The following is a 22,382-nucleotide window of genomic DNA, read 5'->3' on the forward strand; positions in this document are numbered from 1 at the left end:
CGTCTTCACCCTGGCACACGTCAGCACCTTCTCCTCAGGCACCGCCTGCCAGAACCCATGAACATCTCCACCTGGGCACTGGAGATTTTCTCCCTATGCTCTGTGCACCGTACTGTGTCCACACAAATCAAGGAGGGGGCTGGAGAACCAGGCCCTGCTGAGGCCCAGCCCTGCCAAGCGTCCCGGGAAAGTCCCAGCGACAGGAACCTCCTCGGAGGGCGCAGGCGGGGCGAGCACCAAGGCACGGAGGCTGCCCTGGCAATAAGGGCTTTGCTTCTGGGAAGCTTAGAGCTGCCCGCGAGGGGTGAAGGCCACCCGGGCCCAGCCCTCCGACACCGCTGCTCTACCGCCTCCGCCACGGCTCTCGACACCCTCCCGGCGTCATCCGGCGGCTCGGGTCAGGAACGGCCGCGGCGCCGGCTCCGGGGCCGCCTGGGCCCGCCGGGAAAACGCTGCCGGGCCACCGGCTGCCTGCGATGCCGGCGCCCGCCCTCCGTCCCGCCGCCCGCCCGCCCGCCCGCGGCAGCGCCGGGCCCCGCGCTGAGGGGAGGCCTCAGCCCCGCCCGCGCCCCGCGGACACTTCCGGGGCCGGCGCCGCTTCCGCCTCCGGTTCCGGGCGAGGCGGCTGGCATGGCGGTGCTGGCGTCCAACCCCAGCAACCCCGTGGTCTTCTTCGATGTCACCATCGGCGGGCAGGTGGGCTCGGGCGCTGCGCGGCGGAGCCGGGGGCCGCAGCGGGAGGCGCTGCGGGGGTGAGCTGGGGTGTGGTGGGGGTGCAGCGGGAGGGGGTGCGGGGCTCGCAGGGGAGCAGTGGCCGGGGGGCTTGCGGGGGTGCTCCGGGAGGGGGTTGCGGGGTGCCCGCCGGGGTGCCCTGCTGCGGTTGCTTGGGGGCGTTCGAGCGTTCGTTGCGGGGCCTGCGGGGGGGCGGCTGAAAGCGCTCGGAGGGGCCCAGCGGGAGCGGGGCGCGGGGCAGAGTCGGGGGCTGCAGCGCTGCAGGGGCGCGCGGGGCAGGGCTGGCAGCAGGGCTGCAGGGGAGGGGTGCAGGGGTGCGCGGGAGGGGGCTGGCAGGGGTGGGGGGTGCAGCGGGGGGGCGAGTTTGTGGCGCTTCCCCGGGCGCGGCGGTGGGGAGGCTGGTGCGTGTGCGAGGGGGGCCCGGAGGGCTCACGGGGCCACCGTCTCCCCAGGAGGTCGGCCGCATGAAGATCGAGCTGTTCGCCGACGTTGTACCCAAAACAGCAGCGAACTTCAGGTGAGGAGCAGGCGGCGTTTCTGCAGCTCGGCCTGGGTCGGCTGTGGAGACTTGTGTGTGCAGGAAGGGCTCAGGGGGCGGAGGGGCCGCCTGCCCCCCAGAGCCGCTGCGCTGCTTTGCTCCTCTCTCCGTTGCCGGAGAGGTGCGGCCGTGCGGCACCCCGATGCCCTGGGGGAGGCCGCCTGGCCGGAAGGTGAAGGGCTCCAGTCCCGCTCCGCTCCCCGTGTGGAGCTTCTCGTACGCTCGGTGCCCTTGGGAAAGGCCGTACCTTGAGGGCACGGCCACGCGGTTCTCTTGGCGCTGACCGCGGGATGCACCGCTTGGGCGTCCCACTGCCACGGGAGAGATGGATGTAGCCTCTTCTCTGGGAAAGACGGTGCCTGCTCCACGTTCACTGCCCCTTACGAGCTCGGCGTTAAATATCTGCCCTGCTCGACTGCAGAAAGCAGAGAAGTCTCTTTTAAAATGGCAGTGGGGAGGAGTTGCTGCCGGTTACGGTTGCACCGGGGTCGTCCCCGATGCAGCAAGGGAAGTCGTGCACACCAGGCAGTGCACGTTGGCTGAACGCAGCGCTCTGTGTCCTGCGGGGGCAGATGTGCCTCACGCTCCGCTCTCTTTTTTGTCTTGCAGGCAGTTTTGTACGGGCGAATTCAGGTAAGCGGCTTACGGTGTCCTGTAAAGTAGCCCACCCGGAGAAACAGGAGTGGCTGAGTGGGAAGAAGGCTCGCTTGGAAGCGTTTCTTACCCTGCCAGTACAAAATGAAAGAGTTGCAGACAACTGCTCTGATGAAATTGGGATGAGCTCGGTCCGTCGCAGAGGTGGCGGCCGTTCCCTTGCGGGCATGACTTTGTTCGTGCTCAGGTTGCTCTGAAAAGCCCTGTCTGCACATCCCACCTGCTCGTGCTGCAGAGGGCGGTGGGATCCCCTAAAGGTGCTGGCTTGGGTGGTGTAGGGAACCGTGTCATTTAGCGGGCAGAGCTCGCTCGAGGTTTGCCTTTGCCTCGGGCAGCACCAGCCCGGAGCCAGGCTGCAGCACTGGGTGGTCTGTCAAGGCAGTAGTAACGTGTAGGACAAGCCCTTGGAATTCCTGGGAGGGTTTTGTGTCGGGATATGCAGTAAGTTGCAATGGTTTTCCTTGTCCTTTCCTTGCAGGAAGGATGGTGTCCCTGTAGGTGATAAAGGAAGCACTTTCCACAGGTAATTCCTCTGCTTTTGTTTAGGCACTGAAGTAGCAGTCTGAGGTAGATGTGGTTTTGAGAGCTGCCTGGGGCGTTATTGGTCTGGGAGGCATCTGCAGGTCTTGGCTGATAGCGACCTTCTGTAGCTCTGGGGCCTTTGGGGGTCTGTCAGGTGTGTACGCTGGGGTCACTGGGAGGGATCCCCCGTGCCCGGTGCGTCAGGTCAGAGATCACGTTCTGGCATCCGTCCTCTAATCGCTATCCCTGGTCGAGCAGCAGCGGGTCCCGAATTGCCCGCTAGCAGCGAGTAGTTAATCTTTGTTGTAGACGTTAGACTGTAGCATTCACAGCCGCTGGTAAGTGTCGTTGTGCAGCGAGGCAGAACTCCTGTTTGCCCCATGTGAAGAAGCTTCTTGAGACATCTGTCTACTGAGAACTGAGCATTGTTTTACTTCTTCAGGGTAATCAAGGATTTCATGATCCAAGGAGGTGACTTTGTAAACGTGAGTACTGCTATATTCCTTTGGTGCTTTTCCTACGTGGTATATTAAGCAGCTGCTTCCCAGGGTCCGTGCTGATCTGTGGGGTCTCTTGGCTCTCTTTTGAGGTACTCTAGTCACTGGAGGTTTCCTCGTAGCATTGCTGCCGTCTTACTGCCACAGACTATAATGTACTTGGAACCAAATCTTGGGTGAGCATAGCTTGTCCTTCCCAAGATATTTTCTCTCTAAAAGAAGCATGGCGGTACAGCTAGAGGCTTCTCAAACTTGCAAAGTTTGTTTTGGTTTTTTTTACCGTGTTGTCTTTCCTCCTTCTCCTGTCCCCCCAAACAAATTTCTGTTAGCTCTGTGGAGAGAGACCCTAGGTACGGAAGCAAGTGTCTAGTGCAAAGGATAGTTAAATAAAAACTAACTGTTTGTTAGTGAATTGTCTGACAATAGAAAAGAATTTTGTGCCCGCAGTGGTGGTTGTGCTCTGGCTTAGGGATAAGCCGAGGATACGGGGAAGCCTGGAGGACCACAGGGTCTCTTCCCTGTCCTAGGACCCAGTAAAACTATTTCCTTCCTGGAAGTATTTCAAAACATGAGGGGGATGATAAAGCTCTTTTGATACAAAATTGATAAAGCTTGGTTGTGTGAAAGTCACCGAGAGACCTGACCGCAGAGCGGGTGGCTCAGCCACCCCAGACTTGCAGGTAGTTGCTGATTGTGATGCTGCTCAGCTGTCCCAGTGGACTTTATTACTTCCATGAAGCTCAGCAAGCATTGCAGATTGCACCAGTATTTGTGATTCATAAATTACACTTGCTAGAGTTCCACTTGAGGAGCAAGGACAGTCACACTGACCACTCGAAATGGGTCTGTGTTCCTGTCTCGGAGCTGAGAGTAAGCTAGACAGAACAGGGGAGAAAGAAGCAAAGGCTAGGCAAGCAGAGCAGCAGATGTGGAGCTGCACATGGTACATTACTGGCATCTTATCTTCCTGTTAAGTTTGTCCTCCTAAAGAACGTCTGTCTTAAGCAGAAAGGCAGTGAAGGGAGGCAGGTTGCAGCAAGGCAGAAGAAATGGGGCTGAAGTGACACAGGAAGGGGAAATGATCTCAGGGAAGGGATCTGACCCCTGTGCTGGGCACTGGTGAGGCCGCCCCTCGATGAGTTCAGTTTTGGGCCCCTCACCCCAAAAAGGCCATTGAATGACTCGAGCGTGGCCAGAGAAGGGCAACGGAGCTGGGGCAGGGTCTGGAGCACAGGTCTGCTGGGGAGCGGCTGGGGGAACTGGGGGGGTTCAGTCTGGAGAAGAGGAGGCTGAGGGGAGACCTCCTGGCCCTCTGCAACCCCCTGCCAGGAGGGTGCAGAGAGGGGGGATGAGTCTCTGGAGCCAAGGCCCCAGCGCCAGGCCCCGAGGGAATGGCCTCAAGCTGCCCAGGGCAGGGTCAGGCTGGCTCTGAGGAAGGATTTCTGTGCAGAAGGGGCTGCTGGGCGTTGGAATGGGCTGCCCAGGGCAGGGGGGGGAGTCCCCGGGATCCCTGGAGGGGTTGAAGAGTCGGGCTGAGCCAGCGCTGAGGGATCTGGGGCAGTTGGGAACGGTCAGGGTGAGGTTCATGGTTGGACTGGAGGAGCTTCAAGGGCTTTTCCAACCCAGACGATTCTGTGATTCTGTGAAATCAACCCAGGGAAGTGGCTGTTGGAATAGTGAATGTAACTGACTGTGCCAGAGATACCGGGCTGCATTGCTTCTGCAGCTTTCCCCAAATGGTTCCTCACTGCAGCATCTGTCAGGCTGTTCTGTCGAAGGGTCCCTGCTCAGTCCTTTTGGCGTCATACACGGGAGTGTCTCTGCAACCCCGGACCAAAGGGCAGGGTGGCCTTTCAGCCACGCCACGACTTATGTGTCTTGCCTGAACCATGCGTCAGGCTTGTGCAAAGTTACAAATTTGTGAGCAGTCAAAGCTTGCAATGTGCAGCTGCTAGGGGCCACGCTGCTTTAACTTAGAAGCGTCTTGAGGGCTGAGGGCTGGGGCTTGTCCTTGTAGTACAGGATGTCTCGACTTGGTAGAAAGTTCAGCAAAAGGTAGAAGCTCCATCTTTCAGAAACTGTCTTTGATGAACAGTGAGATCACTTCCCTAATTCCTATAAAATCACAGAAAATAAGGTGAAATAAGGAAGCAGCAACCAACTTTTTCCAGGCAACCACTTCCCTTTTCTCACCAGCCCCTACTTTGATGTCCCCTCCCCTTTCCCTGCCGAGGCCAGGGGGGTCCATCCCAAGCCATCTGTAGCCTCTGTCTCTCTCTGGGAGACTTGAACCTGATCCTTACCACCTCTGTGGGTTTCTGCCAACACGTGGATGGCAAAGGATGTGCTGTGGAGTTAGAATCCACTCGATGATCCTCTTCAGAAATGAAACATTGAACGTGTTCACTGCTGGTGTGTGCAGATGGCAGGACGGCACCCATTTTGGGCTGGGTTTAACCCTGTCCTTTGGCTTGGGCATTTTAAATTTAGTTTTTAAATGGAGCTGTTCCGTAGCAGTTGCTGTGGCTGAGTGGGCACCTCTCTCGCGCAGGGCGACGGCACTGGAGTAGCCAGTATATACAGGGGTCCTTTTGCGGATGAAAACTTCAAACTGAAACACTCTGCTCCTGGGCTGCTCTCTATGGTGAGTATAAAATAGGGACATTCTAAGACCAAAAAGCTTTTGGTATTTTCTCTGTGCCCTTTTCCGAAGCGTATAAGTGATTTGCCAGACAACAGGAATCTCCAGCACCGGATACAAGGTCTAAAAGACCTGCTTTGTAGCTCCTGGCCAGAAGGCTCCTCATGAGTTAATGTGTTGAGCGACACAGTCCTGATCCTGCAGCATCCTTTCTTTTTTACCTGCTTGGCAGCCTGAGCAGCAGCACATGTGGGTGGCTTGGAAGTTGTCTGTGTTGGTTGTCTGCAGCTCTTTGGGTGTCGTGGGGAGAGGGCAGTGGGTGGGTGGCGACAGCTCTGACACGGGCTGTGGGCACCTGGAGGCGGCTCCGGGGAGACCTTATTGCAGCCTTTCAATACTTATGGGGGCTTATAAGAAAGACGGGGACAAACATTTTAGCAGGGCCTGTAGCAATCGGTCAAGCAGTAAAGGTTTTAAACGAAAGGAGGGTAGATTCAGACTAGATAGAAGGAAGAAATTCTTTATGAGGAGGGTAGTGAAACACTGGCCCAGGTTGCCCAGAGAGGCCGTGGAGGCCCCGTCCCTGGAAACAGTCAAGGTCAGGCTGGACGGGGCTCTGAGCAACCTGATGGAGGTGAAGATGTCCCAGCTCATTGCAGAGGCCTTGGATTAAGTGACCTTTAAAAGTCCATTCCAAACCGTTCTGTGATTGGAGGATCCCCCCAGAATGTCTGGGGGTGCACGGAAGGGCACATGCAGGGGGTTGTGTGTGCCCCACGGAGCGGTCTGGGCTGTCCCCAACAGCACAGCGCGGTGAGCAGGGTGCCCCTAAAGGTGCAGGAAGAAGTCCAGGGACCCTCAAGCAGCACAGCGAGGGCTTCAGGATGCCCCCAAAAGATGACAGATGGGATCAGCAAGGACATTGCAAAAGGCTCAGCCAGCGAGCGGCCAAAAGCCCCGGGGTCCAGGGTGTGCCAAAAGGGCTGCCGAGGGGCAGGGGTTGCACAAAGACATCCCTATTGTCATACCCCTAAGAGAGAAGGGAGCACCTAAAATCCTCCCCATACAAGAACCGGCAGGTGTTAAACCAGAGGAGAAACCTCCCCCTCCTCCCCTGTCCAGGATGGCCCTCTCTGGCAGTAACTGGCCTAGCTCTGAAGAGATAAGTCCAGCCACCCCCAGCTCCTCTAATCTTTGAGGACTGGCTCGATCTCAAGGGGATTAATCTCGTAGCAGATTAATTTGTCACCTTGACTGCAACCGGGGGTGCAGGAGGGAGCCCCCCGAGGAGTGTGGAGATGTCACCAAAGGCGCCTCTGACAAACAGAGGGCTGCAGGGTGCACCAAGGGCACACCAGTGGGTTTTGGGTGAATCGAAAGGCGCATTGAGGGGTGAGGGGAGACCCAGTCGGCGCAGCCACAGGTCCAGGGTGCATCGAAAGGCACGTGCATGGGGACTGGGCACACCAGAAAGCAAAGCGAGGTGTAGGGGCGTCCTGAAATGGAGCCCGGGGACTTGGGGTGCCCTTAAAGCGACAGCCAGGGCTCCAGGGATGCAGAGAGAGGCACAGAAATGGGTCCAGGGTGTTCCAAAACTCAGGCTGAGAACCCAGGAAGCACAAAAAGGGACATGGGCGTGTCCAGCCACCGCCTCTTGTGCTTGCAGGGAGCCTTGCTGGCGAGAGCCCGCTCTGCCGAGCCCGTCTGTCTCCCACGCAGGCGAGCCTGGCAGGCAAGAGGAGGACAGGGGTCCACAGGGAGGTGGGAACCTTGGGAGAGGTGGCAACCTTGGAGAGGTGGCCTTGGGCAACCCTGTGCCCCTGGACACGTGCACCAGGGGCTGTTTCCTTGGCAACGGGGCCTGTACACACACAGAAAGGTCCTGAGCAACGGGCCCCTCCCAGCCCCCACCGAGCCCGTTATGACATCAGCGCACAGAACAAGAGGGGTTCTGGCACAGGCCCTGCACACACAGTACCTGGTGGTGCTGCCAGTGCTGTGTCAGTGGGCTGGTGCTGGAGGCACTGGTAGAGCTGGTGCTGCCAAGGGAACTGGTGCTGCTGGTGCAAGTTCTGTTGGAGCTACCAGTGGAGCTGGTGGCAGCGCTGGTGGAGCTGGTACTGGTGCAGCCGGTGCTGCCACCGCTGCTGGTGGTGGCTGAGCCTGCAGGCAGCTGCCCGTGCCCTGCCACTCCTTGGGGTTGGCTCCTCTGTTGGCAGCCGACACCAGGCAGCGCCCACTAAGTCCTGCCTGGCACCGGTCCCCAGGGATGGAGGAGGGGAGGCGGTTCAGTGCCCACCCCCGCCGGGCCATGAGGAGGATCTGGCGGTGGCTGTGCAGGAGGGACAGGAGCAGGGGGGCAGGGGAGGGTCCCGCGTCCTCCAGGATCAGCGGTGGCCATGAGCCGCCGCCAGAGGCACGGGACGAGCTGCACCGTGCAGCCGCCACTGGCAACTGGGCCCCAGCGCGGCCGCTGGTGGAGGAGCGCGACACCGACTGCTGGGACAAGGCCGACAGGTAACGGGGCGCAGGCAGGCGGGCGCTGGCTGGGAAGCTCCGGGGCTCTTTTCCTCCCCTGGGGCTCAGCTTTGTGCCTGGGGGCGTTGGTCCTCGAGGGAGGTCAACACGGAAAGGGCGGGCAACAACGGGCCCTTCTCCTTGCCGTGAGCTGTGCCCACGACTGGCTCTGCTCTTTGTCTCTCCAGGCGCGGCGCGCGGCCCGTGGACGCCCGAGGGCGGGAAAAGAAGGGAGAAGCTGCTCCAGGCCAAGCCAAAGGGGTGTCAGAACCCAGCACTCCCCGTGGGGCAGCAGCGAGGCGGTGTGCACCCGCCCTGCCGAGAGCAGGTAGGACTCTCCGGGGTTGGTGGAGGAGGGATGGGCAGAAGGCCTGTCGCCTGCCCTTGTGGCGGCTTGCCGTGGAGACGGGCCGTTTGGAAATGATGATGTGGTGTGGCTGAGGATCCAGGAAAACGTGCACTGCCGGGCCTTGTCCCTGCAAAGCAGAACTCTCGAGACGCTCATTCCTTCGGGGCTCATTGCTGATCACTTTGAGCCATCCCGTCATCCCCCTGGCACAGGGAAAAGAGACGTGTCTGGAATCTGCATTTTGACAGGTCCCCCTGGCTTTGGGGTGTGTGGCTGTGCTAGGGTTGTCTCTGGAAGCACGACGGTTGGGAAAGCACTGTAGGCATCAAGGAGCTGTGTGAGCTCACTCTGGTTTCAACAATATGTGTGTTTAATGTAGATGAGCCTGCCGCCTGCTTGGAGTCGGCCGTCCGTAAGTCGCCATCAGATGAAGAAGGCGTCAAGGAGAGCCAGAGCTTTGGGCCGGAGGTATGCAAAACCAGAGATTTTCAATTCGAGTCCTCCTTCCCGTGCTAATGCAAAGCCAGACTTTTCCATGAATCGTGTCTAAGGCAGAGTTATTGAAAACTCTTTGATCATCTGATGTCAAGCAGCTGACAGTCCTCTTCTGGTTGTATGAAATGCTGCTGCTGTCTCCTGGTTTGAGCTGATTCCCTAAGTGCTGTCCATTTGTGTTCTGTAACTTTGAACAGGCAGAAGATGGCAGAGCCCGAGTACTGGTGGTGGGGTCAGATTCATCCCCTTCCCACCTGAGCCCTGGGACACATCAGCCATCAGAAAGTGTCCAGGCGCAAGTGTGTCTGACAGAATGCCACCAGTGCCTTCGGGTGCAAGGACAGCTCTGTGAGGAAAACGCTCAGATGCGAGAAGAAATCAAGAGCTTGTCTCGTCAGCTGAGCAAATCCGAAAGAAAAGCTGATGGGCTGGAAAAGGAAGTGGACCAACTGAAAAAAGCCCTCTTGGAAAAGACATCGGCTTTAGAGAAGGCAGAAAGTGAATTACAACAGACAAAGAGAGAGACAGTGGACTGGTATGGTCTATATCTTAAAAACGATCAGAAGAGAGAAGATGTCACCAAGAAGGCAGAAGAGCTGCAGGAACAACTGGCCGAGCTCCAAAGTGAAAACTTTTTGCTCCGTCAGATGGGAGACGCGCAGAACAAGGCCGCCCAGGAACGAATGGTGAGTGGTGGTGCCTTTACATGCGAGGCCGACAAGGTAGAAAAAGAGGTGAGGTGAGCACTGGCCAAGACTGACTTAAAGGAGAGCGGTTCCCAAGGCCATCTGGCGCTTCTAAGAGTCGGCAGGTGTGCGGAACGTGCGCGGGAGTCCTTCGCTCGGCTTGGTTCTGTTCTGCGCTGGTTTTGTTGGAATCGCGGAAGGTTCTGACAAGCCTTGAGATGTTTATAGACACACACGTACGTAGAAACGCTGAGGCAGGCGTTGGGTTGCGTTTGTGTAGCAGAACAATGGCGTGAAGGCTGATACACAGAGCTGGCTCTAGGAAGCCTTGGCTGGGATCACGGGAGAAAGGGCTGCAGTCCAACGACAGCTCCCGCGTTGGCCTCCGGTTAGATTTTAGCATTAACTTAAGGAACAAGCCAAACCCCACAAAGGCACAGTCTCGGCATCTTCCGAGGGGAATGTGCTGGGAGACAGAAATCTTCACCGAGTGATGACATTTCTGCAGTCGTCTTCACTCGCCAGGGATGGCTGGAGACCATCAGCTGTGCAGATGCCCTCTTCTTCCCGTGGATGCGATGGCTTTGCTTTGCGATGCACTTAGAAAACTGATCTCGGTCTGTGAACTAGTAACTGGAAGTAAAAATACGGACTTGGGCTTGTTTTTCTTTGTACTCGTTGTTTCCCTAGAGAACAGAGGCACAGCTGCAAGGAGAGCTCGCTGATGCTGTCAGAAAGCAGCACACAGCAGAAACTGCACTGCAAGACTCGACGCACCAGTGCAGTCGCCTGAAGGAAGAAAACTCCCGCTTGCAGGAGGACCTGGACAAGGCGAAGGCCAAGGTATACAAAGGCTGTCAACACGTTAATGTCTCTGAAGCTGTTCTGAGGCACGGACGTGCTGTGATGCTGCAGGAGGAGTGAGCGCCTTTGCCGCGGAGCCTGTCTGGAAAGGAGGGATGGGTGGAAGCTGGAGCATCTTGTTGGCAAGGGCTTGAAAGGCGCACGTACTTTCCGAAATCCAAGCGCCTTTTCCCTGGGTTGAAATACAAACTCAGTGCATTGACAGCCATGATCTCGATGCATCCCTTTGATGGAGTTTCACCGAGACTTGAGACCCCTCTGCTCAAGGCAGGTTCTTTTTCCCCACATACAGGTGCGCGAACTCTCCGCAGACTTGGAGCTGCTGTCCCAAAAATTTCTGCGGCTGGAAGCTCTAAATAAGGAGATGGGACAGATGGTGACAACTCTGTCAGATCGCTTGGCGACTCCTGGCCCAGCTCACACCACAGCAGAGCAGGAAGAGAAGCGATATCAGAGTCAGCTTTTGCAGGTCAGTTCATGTACCATTGGTATCTGTCGTCGGCGTTGCGTCCTCTTGTGGTTGCGCTCACGACTTCTGGGGGTTTTGTCTTGGGCACGTGGTTCTCTTTGTTAGTGCTGTGGGTTTGGCTTTCCCGTAGGGAAGGCGGGCAGCTGCAAAAGGCTGCGTCAGAGTCTGTGTGTCGTGTGTCCTGGGACCAGTGGGCGTGAAAAACACGCAGCCATTTTGCTGCTCCTCGTCCAGGCAGCGTTTAGGCTGTTTAAGAGCTTTTATGTCAAAGTGGCGGAAAGAGCAGGTTTGTTGAGAGGGCTGGGCATTGCCTTTGTCTTCCCGTTTCTTGAAGTTGCATCTTCTCTTTTAGGTACAGGCAGCCGCTGAAGCCAGAATAGAAGAGATGAACACCGCTGTCGCCTCTTGGAGAAACGAGCTGGAGCAGATCATTAGAGCTCAGGCACTCGAGCTGGAGAGAGCACAGGAGAAGCAGGAGTCGACCGCCCTGCTCCTGGCTTATGCTCAGGCAGAACTGAAGAGCTCTCACAAGCGTTTCTGTGTGATGGAGGACGTTGCAAGAGTTCTCAGAAACAAACTGAATAAGTAAGTCCAAACTTTTTTTTCCCCACCTAATACAACAGGACCCTTTTCATTGTGGCTTTTCCAGCCCACGTCCCTTTCTTGGATCTGGGCAGCACGATGTGTGCACTTCTGCAGAGCCCACCTTGGGCTCTCCCATTGCCGAGCCCTGGTTTTGTTTCTCTTGACGGACCCTGAAGTAACCAAGCCGATCAGGCCTGTCTGGAGGGTGGTTTAGTTAGTTTTCTTGGAAAGGTTTTCTGCAGCCGCCTCCTCTTGCTGCACGTATGGTGGAAAAGAGGAGCTTCCTTTCCCTTCTGCTGTTACCCTCCAGCTGAGGGGAGACACACGGGAAAAGGCAGAGGGGACAGAACAGGAGGCTGTGAGGCAAAAATAATCTCTTTGCTGTCCGTGATAACAGTCTGTGTTTACCGCGGGAGGAGGGAAAGAGCCCGGAGTCCTTACGACCCTCTGGGAAAGGTCTGACAGAGACCTCACACAGACTGCTTGGAAGCCCGAGCAGCAGCACACGCGGGTGGCTCGGAAGTCTTGTGTTCCTCAGCCCAACAGTGCAGCGTCACACCTGGGGAACCGCTTGGTGCCACCGTGAGCAAGAGTCGTTTTTGCACGCTCCTGCATTTCTCACAGGGCTAATGAGAGGCTGGCAGAAGCCAGCAGGAACAGCGGCGAGACTCTGCAGCCAGAAAGCGGAGGTGCGAGCAAGGCCAGGGCACCGAGCGTCAACCCATCGGGCTCAGGTAAGCAGCTCCAGATGTGATTCTTCAGTGCTCGGGCGGGTTAGGGATTACGGTTGGGTTTGGCTTGAGATATTGAAAGCGTAGAAGCCTTTTCCATGTCATTCCTGGTCACGTGGAATTAGGAGACAGAAGTTGCTTGCTCATCCTGCAGAGCATAAAGCAGGTCTTGTTAGGTGGAACCCCAGAACAGGGAGCGGGATCTCCAGAGAAGAATTTCCTGACAGTGCTTCCTCTGGAGTTTCTTTCACGGGCTTTAGAAGGTTGGCTCCTTATGGTCAAACACGGAAAATCTTATTTCTTCTGTTGTGTGTGTCCCTTTCATCCCTTCTGGTTTCCTCTGGAGGCCTTAAATCTCTCCAGACCTTCACAGCGTCCTGTGGCAGTTGAGAGTTGTCCATTGCCTTTGTGGGCTCGGTCTGCTGTGGAAGTAACATCGGATCTTTCTTTTTCTCTCCCAGCCACCGGTAAACGTAAAACCAGATCTGGTGAGGATTGTCGCCGGACATCTGCTCTTCTGCCAAAGGTCACCAAAGCCTGGGATATCCCTGCTGGGGCAACACTGTCCGACAGTGACAGTTTTGAGGGAGAGTTATTAAAGTGATAGAAAACACTCAGGAAAGTTGGTGGAAATTCTTTGTCGCCCCCATTCTGGCGAGTGAAAGCAGCCATGGAGGCCTGCAGGAAAAAGGGTTCTGCCACAGCCGGCGCCCGGAACAGCCGCCTCTCCAGGCATGGCTTTGGCAGCTCAGTGGCCCGTGGAGCCCTTGCGGGTGAGCGGTCCGGAGGAGCCCTGGAGTGCAGCGCTGTGGACCTTGCTCCCGCCTCCGGTCAGTGGCCTTGTGCGAAGCTCTGCAGGCTCGGGTGAGCCTGACTACCAAAGCTGCAGCGAGGAGGTGCCAGCTGCAACAGGGAGGGGACGGCTGAGGGCCGTCCCCAGCACCTGTGACAGGGCTCTCCTCCCCTCCTGGTAGTGCAGGTACCAGTGGGGCAGGAGGCAAGGCGTGACGGGTGCCCCAGCTGCCGATACATGCAATTGGAGCAGGTGGAGAAACGACTAAATGAGGGGGCACGGAGACAGATACAGATACGTCCTCTGTGGAAATGACACGCAGGTAGAGGATGTTTAACCTGTACCTCCTGCTGTGTAGGTCTACGGAGATGCCGGCTGGAAGGGAGCAGATGTTAACCCCGACTAGGAGAGGCCACGCCCCACAAGGGCCGGGGGAATCCAGCGGTGTTCCCCGGGCACAGTCTCCCCTCCCTCGGGTAGACGGAAACGACCGCGGGCTCCCTGTCGCACCCGAGGGGCCGTACGTCCCCGCCTCAGGGTGTCCCATTCTCACAGGGGGTGTGTTTCAGGGCAACTCAGGAGCCCTGGGTGTGCCTTTCTGGTGACTCACCCCTGCACCCTTCCAGAGACCCCTGATAAGCTCAGCCCTGAGGCGTGGCTTTCTGGAAGCAGGAGGTCAGGCCCAGCCACAAGTCCCGAGGAAAAACTCAACAAGGCCACAGATCACCCAGTCCAACCACGAACCTCCCACTGACTGTTCCCAACTACGCCATGTCCCTCAGCGCTATGTCGATCTGACCCTTAAAACCCCTCCAGGGATCCCGGGGACTCCCCCCCTGCCCTGGGCAGCCCATTCCAACGCCCAACAGCCCCTTCTGCACAGAAATCCTTCCTCAGAGCCAGCCTGACCCTGCCCTGGGCAGCTTGAGGCCATTCCCTCGGGGCCTGGCGCTGGCTCCTTGGCTCCAGAGACTCATCCCCCCTCTCTGCCCCCTCCTGTCAGGGGGTTGCAGAGGGCCAGGAGGTCTCCCCTCAGCCTGCTCTTCTCCAGACTGAACCCCCCCAGTTCCCCCAGCCGCTCCCCAGCAGACCTGTGCTCCAGACCCTGCCCCAGCTCCGTTGCCCTTCTCTGGCCATGCTCGAGTCATTCAATGGCCTTTATGGGGTGAGGGGCCCAAAACTGAACCCACTCATCGAGGGGCGGCCTCACCAGTGCTGAGCACACAGGTCAGATCCCTTCCCTGTCCCTGCTGGCCACGCCAGTGCTGACACCAGCCAGGATGCCACTGGCCTTCTTGGCCCCCAGGGCACTCTGCTGTCTCATATTCAGCTATCTGTCAATCACCCCCCCAGTCCCTCTCTGACTGGCAGCTCTCCAGCCACTCCTCCCCAGGCCTGTAGCCCTGCTGGGGGTTGTTGTGGCCCAAGGGCAGCCCCCGGCATTTGCCCTCAGTGAAACTCCCCCAGTTGGGCTCAGCCCATCGCTCCAGCCTGGCCAGGTCTCTCTGCAGAGCCTCCCTACCCTCGAGCAGATCAACACTCCCACCCAACTGGGTGTCATCTGCAAACTGACTGAGGGTGTACTCCATCCCCTGCTCTAGATCATCAATAAAGATGTTAAACAGGAGTGGCCCCAACACCCAGCCCTGGGGGATGCCACTCGTGACCGGCCATCAACTGGATTTAACTCTGTTCACCCCCACTCTTTGGGCCCCGTCATCCTGATCCCTTCTCGGAGCGGGTCTTCCAAGAACCTCCCCACCACTCTCCTTCCTCGGCACATCAGGATGTCGATTTTCTTGAAGAAAAGGTTAGGTTCCCCCCGAGCCGGGCCAGGGCTCAAGGGAGAAGCTCAGGGAGTTCCCTGCTTATCTAATTGGATTAGGTGCAGGGGCTCACATCAGGCCACAATGACAGACAACTGTCTCCATGACCCTGTTATTTTATCCACACACAAACAAAGATAAATGTACACTCAAGACGGCTACATCTTCCATACATATTTCACTGATGATTACGTACAGAGTGAGGAGCTTTGGCTCAGGGCCTGTTGTTCAGGTTTCAATACTTGCACTTTTTACATCAGAATAGGTGGTTTGTTACAACTTACTATAATACCTATTGGCACAAAGGTTATCCCTTACAAAAGATACAGGATTCACCTCTAGGTCAACTCTGGCTTGGGCGTGTTGTCCAAGCCTTAGCACTCCATGCGGTTGAAAAGGAAAATGCTCCTCTGAGAACGTAGCGTGGCTGGAAGGGAAATAACTTGTGCTTTGTACGTGCAACGTGCTCAGAGCGAAGATCGTGGATAAGGAGAAGGTGCGGCTGCAGGAGAGCAAACTCCAGCTCCCCGGCCACGTGCCCACCACACTGACCACGCTGAGGGGCATCCACACTCCCAACACGGAGGTGAGACTCTGAGAGGGCTCGGGCTCAGCAGACGGGCTGCAGGAGCTGATGTCTCCTGCGAGCGTGGTGTGGTGTTTGTAGCTGCAGCTGAGGGTGCTGGAGAAGAGCTGAATCGATCCTTGGGTTGGGATGGAAAGGGGCAGCAAACACCCAGAGTGCGGCGGCTTTAGGGGAGAGGGGGGACTCTGGGGAGCTGCAGCTCAGTGCCCTTGGCACACTGCTCCACCCCCGAGCTGCTGTCTGAGGAGATCCTTTTTCTCAAGGACAGAAGTTTCACTTTGGCTCTTTGGCGGTTTCAAGAGTTGTCAAAAGACCTTAGTTTTAAGTCAGCTTTAAAATTAGGAGAAGTAACACAGAGCGGTGTGGTTGGGAAAGTTACTTTTGTCAGCCAAAAAAGGTGAGACCAAGCTGACGGATAATGTCGACTAAACTGAACTGAATGGAGATCTGCCTTCCCCAAACACTCGGGTTGGGATTGACCAAGTTTATGAAGAACTTTGGGGGAAGAAATGAAGAAGAATCCAGGAAACCCCAAGATTGTGTTTCGCCAACTCCTCAAATAAAACAGGTGGATTTGGAAGTTTGTTGGTGCATTTTGAAATTTGGAGGGAACGCAGTTTGGTTGGAAATGAGCTATTAAGGGTGAAAGTGCTGTTTGGGGCCTGGCAGAAAGAACTGATTGTGTGTTCCACTCTGTTGTATTTCTTTCTGTTTGTTTCACCTGGGCTAGTGAGGTGGGGTTTTGAGTTTAAATTCAGACCCAGAGGACAAACCAATGATTAGTACCTCAGTGGGGCTGGAGTTCATGGGGGGAACTGTCAGTGGAGCTGGGGGAACTGTAAAGACCAAGACTAGGTGGAAATTTGGGGTCTGACACGCACCTCCTCCTTTGAAATCTCTGTTACTTGAAGAGCGTTAACTTCTCTGAAGGCCAACTCCAGAGTAAGGTGTTGCCATCTGCCCGTACCAGGTACCGTGGGGTAAACGGAGGAGGCAGGGATTGCCTCTCTGCATGTGGTGAGGGAGAGGTTCAGAACTTTGGCTGCACCACCTTGTGCTTTTCAGCTTCCCATCACGAGAACCGCCAGACTCGCTCAGCCCCCTGAAGGCTGCGCAAGACATGAAGCCTGCAGGAGGAGCTGAAAGCCAAGACTCCTCCTTGTGCTTATCCCCCTCTCAGCCTTCTGAGAGCTACTTAAATGTGGCTTCACCTGGAGACACCACAGCCTCCCAGCTGCAGGAGGAGAGTCAGAGCATCAGCTCCGAGAACATCTAAAGTTTGGCGAGGGATGTTTGTAGAATGTTAGCTGGGCTGCAAGGTTTTGGGCTTCTGTTGCTGGGGGATGACGAGGACTGCAGGGGAGAATTGCCAGATTGACTGAGTTGGAAATTTCTGTTTCAGCTGTACTATTGACCAGCTTTTTTTCAATTTATCCTCTTGTAAGTGTGTGTGTGAGAACCCAAACGGAGTCTGGAATATGTAGATAAACTCAGGAAAATGGAAGAGGGGTGGGGTGAATCGTATCTTCCCCTTGTGAGATGTGTTTGTCTAATTCGTGCCCATGTGAGTGATAAGATGCAACTCTCTTAAGTATGGAACTCTTAAATGCTTCTGTACTTTTTTCATGTAGTCACAGGTTTAAGGGAAATAAGGTCTCATGTACATAGTTCTTGTTGTTTAGGCCAGTTGCTGTTGTTAAAGAAAGGAGCCAAGATGGCCTCCGTCACCAAACCAGACAGCAGTATGTTTGCACTATGCTGTGATCAGACTATGTTATGACTGATAAAACACCTGTGCTGAGTCATTCCCTGTGCTGAGTCATTCTCCCCTCCATGATGGAAACCTGAGGAAAGCCCGGGAAACTTTACTCCAACTACGCAGACCCCTCAGAGAGCATGCCCATCCTCATGAATATGTAAAAGGACTACACTATAGTAAGACTCGGGTTTGTTATGTGTGTGTGTGTCTTGGTGGAGTGGAGACTCCCGGCACACTCAGCGCTGTTTGCTTGTCTCTATTCAAACAATAAATTTGGAATTTGGTTTGAAATCTTGATGAGTCTAAATTTATTTATAACAATTGGGGTCTTGTCCGGGATGGTCTTAGATCCTGCATTCTGACAATACAGGAGGGGCGCCCCACCACTAGGTGGCTCCTGGTTGAGTCAGATGGGGACTAACACCATCTTGAACCCGAACAGAGACAAGCAAAGTACTTAATTTTTTTTGTGAGCTCCCTTGCCAGCTGCAGCAGTTTATTTTACCCGTAATTCTGCGTGCAAAGATCCAGACGAAGAAGACAGAGTCGTAAGCGTTGCGTATACCTTTCGGTTGGGTGGGATTCGGTTGCCTGTGTGTGAGTGAGAGTTTGACTGAGATGGATCCTGGTTCCGAAGCGATTGTGGAGGTCTTCTAACCATGGTTCCAATCTCCCACGAGGGAATAGGCTTGTGAAGGACCGAAGCGATTCCTATAGGATTCGTGGGTGGGAGATAGGTCCTAAGCCCCCTGCGAGACACTCTCACCAGCAACCCAGGGCTCTAGGAATTACCACTGTAAAATTCCTAGATGGGTCAGAAGAAATCAAAGACCCAGGACCAGAAGAAATGGAGCAAATTATTAGACATACCACCGGAGAGTCCATTAGGCACAATGATTAAGAATTGGAACCAAAGGGACCCCAGAAAAGGAAAAAGTAAATTGAAATTGTATGGTTGAATGGCCAAAGAAACCTTTACGACCACATGTCTTTTGGCCTGGTTTTGGATCCTTCAAAGTTTGGATCTGTCAAGCTTTAAATGAATATGTTAATTCAGAGGAACCTTTTAATGCAGAAGAGAGTGATTACGCAGGATTGTGGAGGAGGACTTCACGTCATTTTCCAGCCTCAATACTTACCTTAAAAACAGACAAAAAGTTTGAGGAGAAAGGAGATAAAAATAAAAAGGAGGAAGAGAAAGATGATAAACAGGAACCACTAGATAACTTGCCGCCCCCATACTTTAATTATCCAGCTCCGACAGCCCCGGCGGCTTTAACGGCTCCAGCGGCTTTAACAGCCCCGGTGGCTTTAACGACCCCGGTGGCGGTTCCCCTTCCACCTCCGGCTGCATGTACAAGGAGTAAAACTGCCGTAACTGAGGGAGCTTCTTTATATCCCTTACGGAAGGTACCCCTCGGAGGCAATCAAGGAGGCATCGGATTTGTGGCAGTCCTGTTAAACACCTCCCATGTCCTAAATTTTAAGAAAGAGATGGGGACTCTATTAAATGATCCTCTCAGAGTAGCTGAGAGGTTAGATCAATTTTTAGGTCCCAGTACTTGTGAAGAAGTACAGTCCATTTTAGGCATCTTATTTACTGGCGAAGAAAGAGGAATGATCAGGCAAGCCGGAATGAGAATTTGGGAGAGACAAATTCAGGCAGGACCCCCAGGGGATCATAAATGGCCAAATGTGGATCCCCACTGGGATCACCAACAACCCCAGGGGAGACAAAATACGAGAGATCTAAGAACGCTAATTATTCAAGGGATAAGGGAAGTGGTTCCCCTGAGGACAGAACATTAATAAAGCGTTTAATGAACAGCAGGGAAAAGATGAATCTCCAACGGAATGGTTGGAAAGGTTAAGAAAAAGCTTGCCATTTGTATTCTGGAATTGATCCGAATACAGTGGCTGGAACCGCACTTCTTAGAACCCAATTTGTAGCCAAATCTTGGGGAGACGTAAGGAGAAAACTAGAAAAACTAGAGGATTGGCAAGAAAGAGCATTGGAAGAATTGCTTAGAGAAGCTCAAAAAGTTTATGTTAGGAGAGATGAGGAGAAGCAAAAAGCGAAAGCAAAAATTTTTGTAGCAGCAGTGAAGGAAAGTCAGAAAAATAAGGTTCCATCTGGAGAAACAAAGGGCAAGAGGATAGAAAAATCACCCCGAGAACAGCTTTATCAAGAAAAATTCACAGTCCCTGTATGTTACTACTGTAATAAGAAGGGACATGTTAAAAGGAACTGCCGTAAACGGGAGCAAGACGAGAAGATGTTTAACGATGATTAAGGATGTCAGGGGCTATACTTACTGGGGACTTGAACATCAACAGAGCCCTTGATAAAATTATTGATAGGTCCCCACAAAGAAGAGGTTTTATTTTTAGTAGATATAGGAGCTGAAAAGTCAACTATTCAAGGACTCCCAAAGGGGATAGAAGAAGGAAAGGATTATATTTCAGTAATAGGAGCAAAAGGGGAGCCTTTTAAAGTTCCTATTCTGAAAGATGTAGAAATAGAAACGGAAAACAAAGTCTGTCTCAATGACTTCCTTTTAGTCCCTGAGGCAGAATACAATTTATTAGGAAGGGATTTGATTTTTAAATTAAATCTAAGCATCCGAAGCCAAGGGGACAAATTACAGATCCGGCTATGTACTTTAACACAAGAAAATGAAAAAGCTATAGACCCCTCAGTATGGTATAAGGAAGGGGAAACTGGAAAAATAGAAATGACCCCCATAAGCGTTCAAATAATGGACCCAGGTCGTCCAATCAGAATCAAACAGTACCCTATACCAATGGAGGGTCAAAGAGGATTAAAACCTATAGTTGATAGACTTACAGAAAAAGGAACTTTAGAACCATGCATGTCACCCCATAATACACTCATCCTCCCTGTAAAGAAACCGGATGGGACATACAGAATGGTACAAGACCTAAGAGCTGTGAATCAGTGAACAATTACTAAATTCCCCATGGTGGCCAATCCTTACAGTTTACTAAGTCATATAACCCCAAAACATACTTGGTACAGTGTAATAGATTTAAAAGATTGTGTTGGTTTAGGCCCTGCCGGGAGCAGAGACCACGTTGCCGTTTTCCCTCCCCCCCCCTCAGACAGAAGTAGGGCACAAACCCTGGGTTAAAATAAGAAGAAATTTAATACAACAGTGTGATAAACAATCTGAACAACAATAAACAGTAATAACAGTGAACGTGACAAAAGATATACAGAGAAATACCACAATGGATACAGACAGCTCGCCACGTGCTCCCCACGACCAAGGCCACAAAAGAAAAAGCTTCCCGCCCTGCCGTGCCAGACCCGACGTCAGCATGGTATGAATAACCCAGCTGGAGATCCCTTCCCCCTCTCTGCTGGGGAAACTTAACCCTATCCTAGCTGAACCAGGACATAATCCACCCTTTTATTCTATACCGTCTGCGTCATGCCCAGCTGCCATTTAGCAGTTAGCAATAACAAAATAACAGTTTACACAGGCACAGCATAATTCACGGCACGTTCTCACCCAGAATCAAGTCCCCCTGTGGTACTCATCGGACCTCTCCATCACCCACCAGGTGCATCCAGGTCCTTGAGCAAAAGCAATCCTGTGGATGGGTTTGCCTTTACCTTTGCCTGGCGCAGGACTAAACCAGACCATTTTTCCCAATATATTCCTCATGCGCACCACAGGGACTTTATCCCCATCTACAGCATGTGGAGGTTTCGACTGAGCCGGGCCAGCTCGACTGGCAGACCCTCTTGTGTTGACTAGCCAGGTGGCCTTTGCTAGATGCATGTCCCAGTCTTTGAAGGTCCCACCTCCCAGTGCTTTCAATGTGGTGTTTAACAGTCCATTGTAGCGCTCGATCTTCCCAGAGGCTGGTGCGTGGTAGGGGATATGGTAGACCCACTCGATGCCGTGTTCTTCTGCCCAAGCATCTATGAGGTTGTTTCGGAAGTGGGTCCCGTTGTCTGACTCAATTCTCTCTGGGGTGCCGTGTCGCCACAGCACTTGGGTCTCAAGGCCCAGGATGGTGTTTTGGGCGGTGGCGTGGGGTGCTGGGTAAGCTTCCAGCCATCCAGTGGTTACTTCCACCATTGTGAGCACGTGGCGCTTCCTGTGGCGGGTCTGTGGCAGTGTGATGGAGTCGATCTGCCCGGCCTCTCCATATCTCTATTTCAGCCATCGCTCTCCATTTCTCTGGGGCTTCACCCGCTTGGCATGTTTGATTGCAGCACACGTCTCACATCCGTGGATGATCTCTGTAATGGTGTCAATAGTAAGGTCCACCCCTCGATCTCGAGCCCACCTGTATGTTGCATCCCTACCCTGGTGGCCCGAGGTCTCGTGGGCCCACCGGGCTATGAACAGTTCACCTTTGCGCTGCCAGTCCAAGTCCACCTGAGCCACTCTGATCTTAGCAGCTTGGTCTGCCTGCTGGTTGTGTCGATGTTCATCAGTGGCCCGACTCTTGGGTACATGGGCATCCACATGGCGCACCTTCACAACGAGGTTTTCCACACGGGCTGCAATGTCCTGCCATACTTCAGCAGCCCAGACGGTTTTACCCTTACGTTGACAGTTGCTCTGTTTCCATTGCTGCAGCCATTTCCACAGGGTATTCGCCACTGCCCACGAGTCGGTGTAGTGGTAGAGCCTCGGCCACTTTTCCCGCTCAGCAATATCCAAAGCAAGCTGGACAGCTTTCACCTCTGCAAACTGGCTCGATTCCCCCTGTCCCTCAGCAGCTTCAGTGACCCGTCGTGTGGGACTCCACACAGCAGCCTTCCACCGTCGATGTTTTCCCACACTATGACAAGACCCATCAGTGAACAGGGCATATCGCTTCTCCTCATCCGGCAGCTCGTTATATGGTGAGGCCTCCTTAGCACTGTCACCTCCTGTTCTGGTGACATCTTGGAATCTTTGCTCTCTGGCCAGTTCGTGATCACCTCTAGTATTCCTGGGCGGCTGGGGTTCCCTATTCGAGCCCGTTGTGTTATCAACGCAACCCATTTACTCCACGTGGCATCTGTTGCATGATGCGTGGAGGAGGCCTTTCCTTTGAACATCCACCCCAGCACCGGCAGTCGGGGTGCCAGGAGGAGCTGTGTTTCAGTGCCG

General features: G+C 54.4%; 1 protein-coding gene across 3 annotated transcripts; it reads left to right on the top strand.

Annotated features, from left to right (window-relative positions):
• The first annotated feature begins 610 nt into the window (after nt 1-610).
• Nucleotides 611-12,917, top strand: LOC141969233 (uncharacterized). 3 transcript variants are annotated; one of them, XR_012635008.1, is made up of 9 exons: nt 611-696; nt 1,185-1,249; nt 1,880-1,903; nt 2,403-2,447; nt 2,889-2,931; nt 5,495-5,587; nt 8,290-8,429; nt 10,788-10,964; nt 11,317-11,453. XR_012635008.1 is itself a non-coding variant. In XM_074924799.1 (7 exons), the coding sequence occupies exons 2-7, from the start codon at nt 9,311-9,313 to the stop codon at nt 12,882-12,884; spliced, it is 1,137 nt and encodes a 378-aa protein (XP_074780900.1). In that variant the 5' UTR covers nt 8,457-8,918; nt 9,143-9,310; the 3' UTR covers nt 12,885-12,917. The 3 variants fall into 3 exon arrangements, 1 of the variants encoding a protein (XP_074780900.1); XR_012635009.1 differs by lacking the exons at nt 10,788-10,964; nt 11,317-11,453 and adding exons at nt 8,830-8,918; nt 9,143-9,311; XM_074924799.1 differs by lacking the exons at nt 611-696; nt 1,185-1,249; nt 1,880-1,903; ... (2 more) ...; nt 5,495-5,587; nt 8,290-8,429 and adding exons at nt 8,457-8,918; nt 9,143-9,631; nt 10,322-10,474; nt 12,174-12,283; nt 12,742-12,917 and having other exon boundaries at nt 11,317-11,549.
• Nucleotides 12,918-22,382: the final 9,465 nt, after the last annotated feature.

Source organism: Athene noctua, chromosome 22 (assembly GCF_965140245.1).
Source record: "Athene noctua chromosome 22, bAthNoc1.hap1.1, whole genome shotgun sequence".
Classification (NCBI taxonomy): domain Eukaryota; kingdom Metazoa; phylum Chordata; class Aves; order Strigiformes; family Strigidae; genus Athene; species Athene noctua.

Bases quoted from the DNA above. Each gene is read 5' to 3' on its own strand.
- LOC141969233 (XM_074924799.1), top strand. From the start codon at position 9,311: ATGCGAGAAGAAATCAAGAGCTTGTCTCGTCAGCTGAGCAAATCCGAA. The intron at 9,632-10,321 runs GTGAGTGGTGGT...TTGTTTCCCTAG, and splicing joins AGGCCGCCCAGGAACGAATG to AGAACAGAGGCACAGCTGCA. The intron at 10,475-10,787 runs GTATACAAAGGC...CCCCACATACAG, and splicing joins TGGACAAGGCGAAGGCCAAG to GTGCGCGAACTCTCCGCAGA.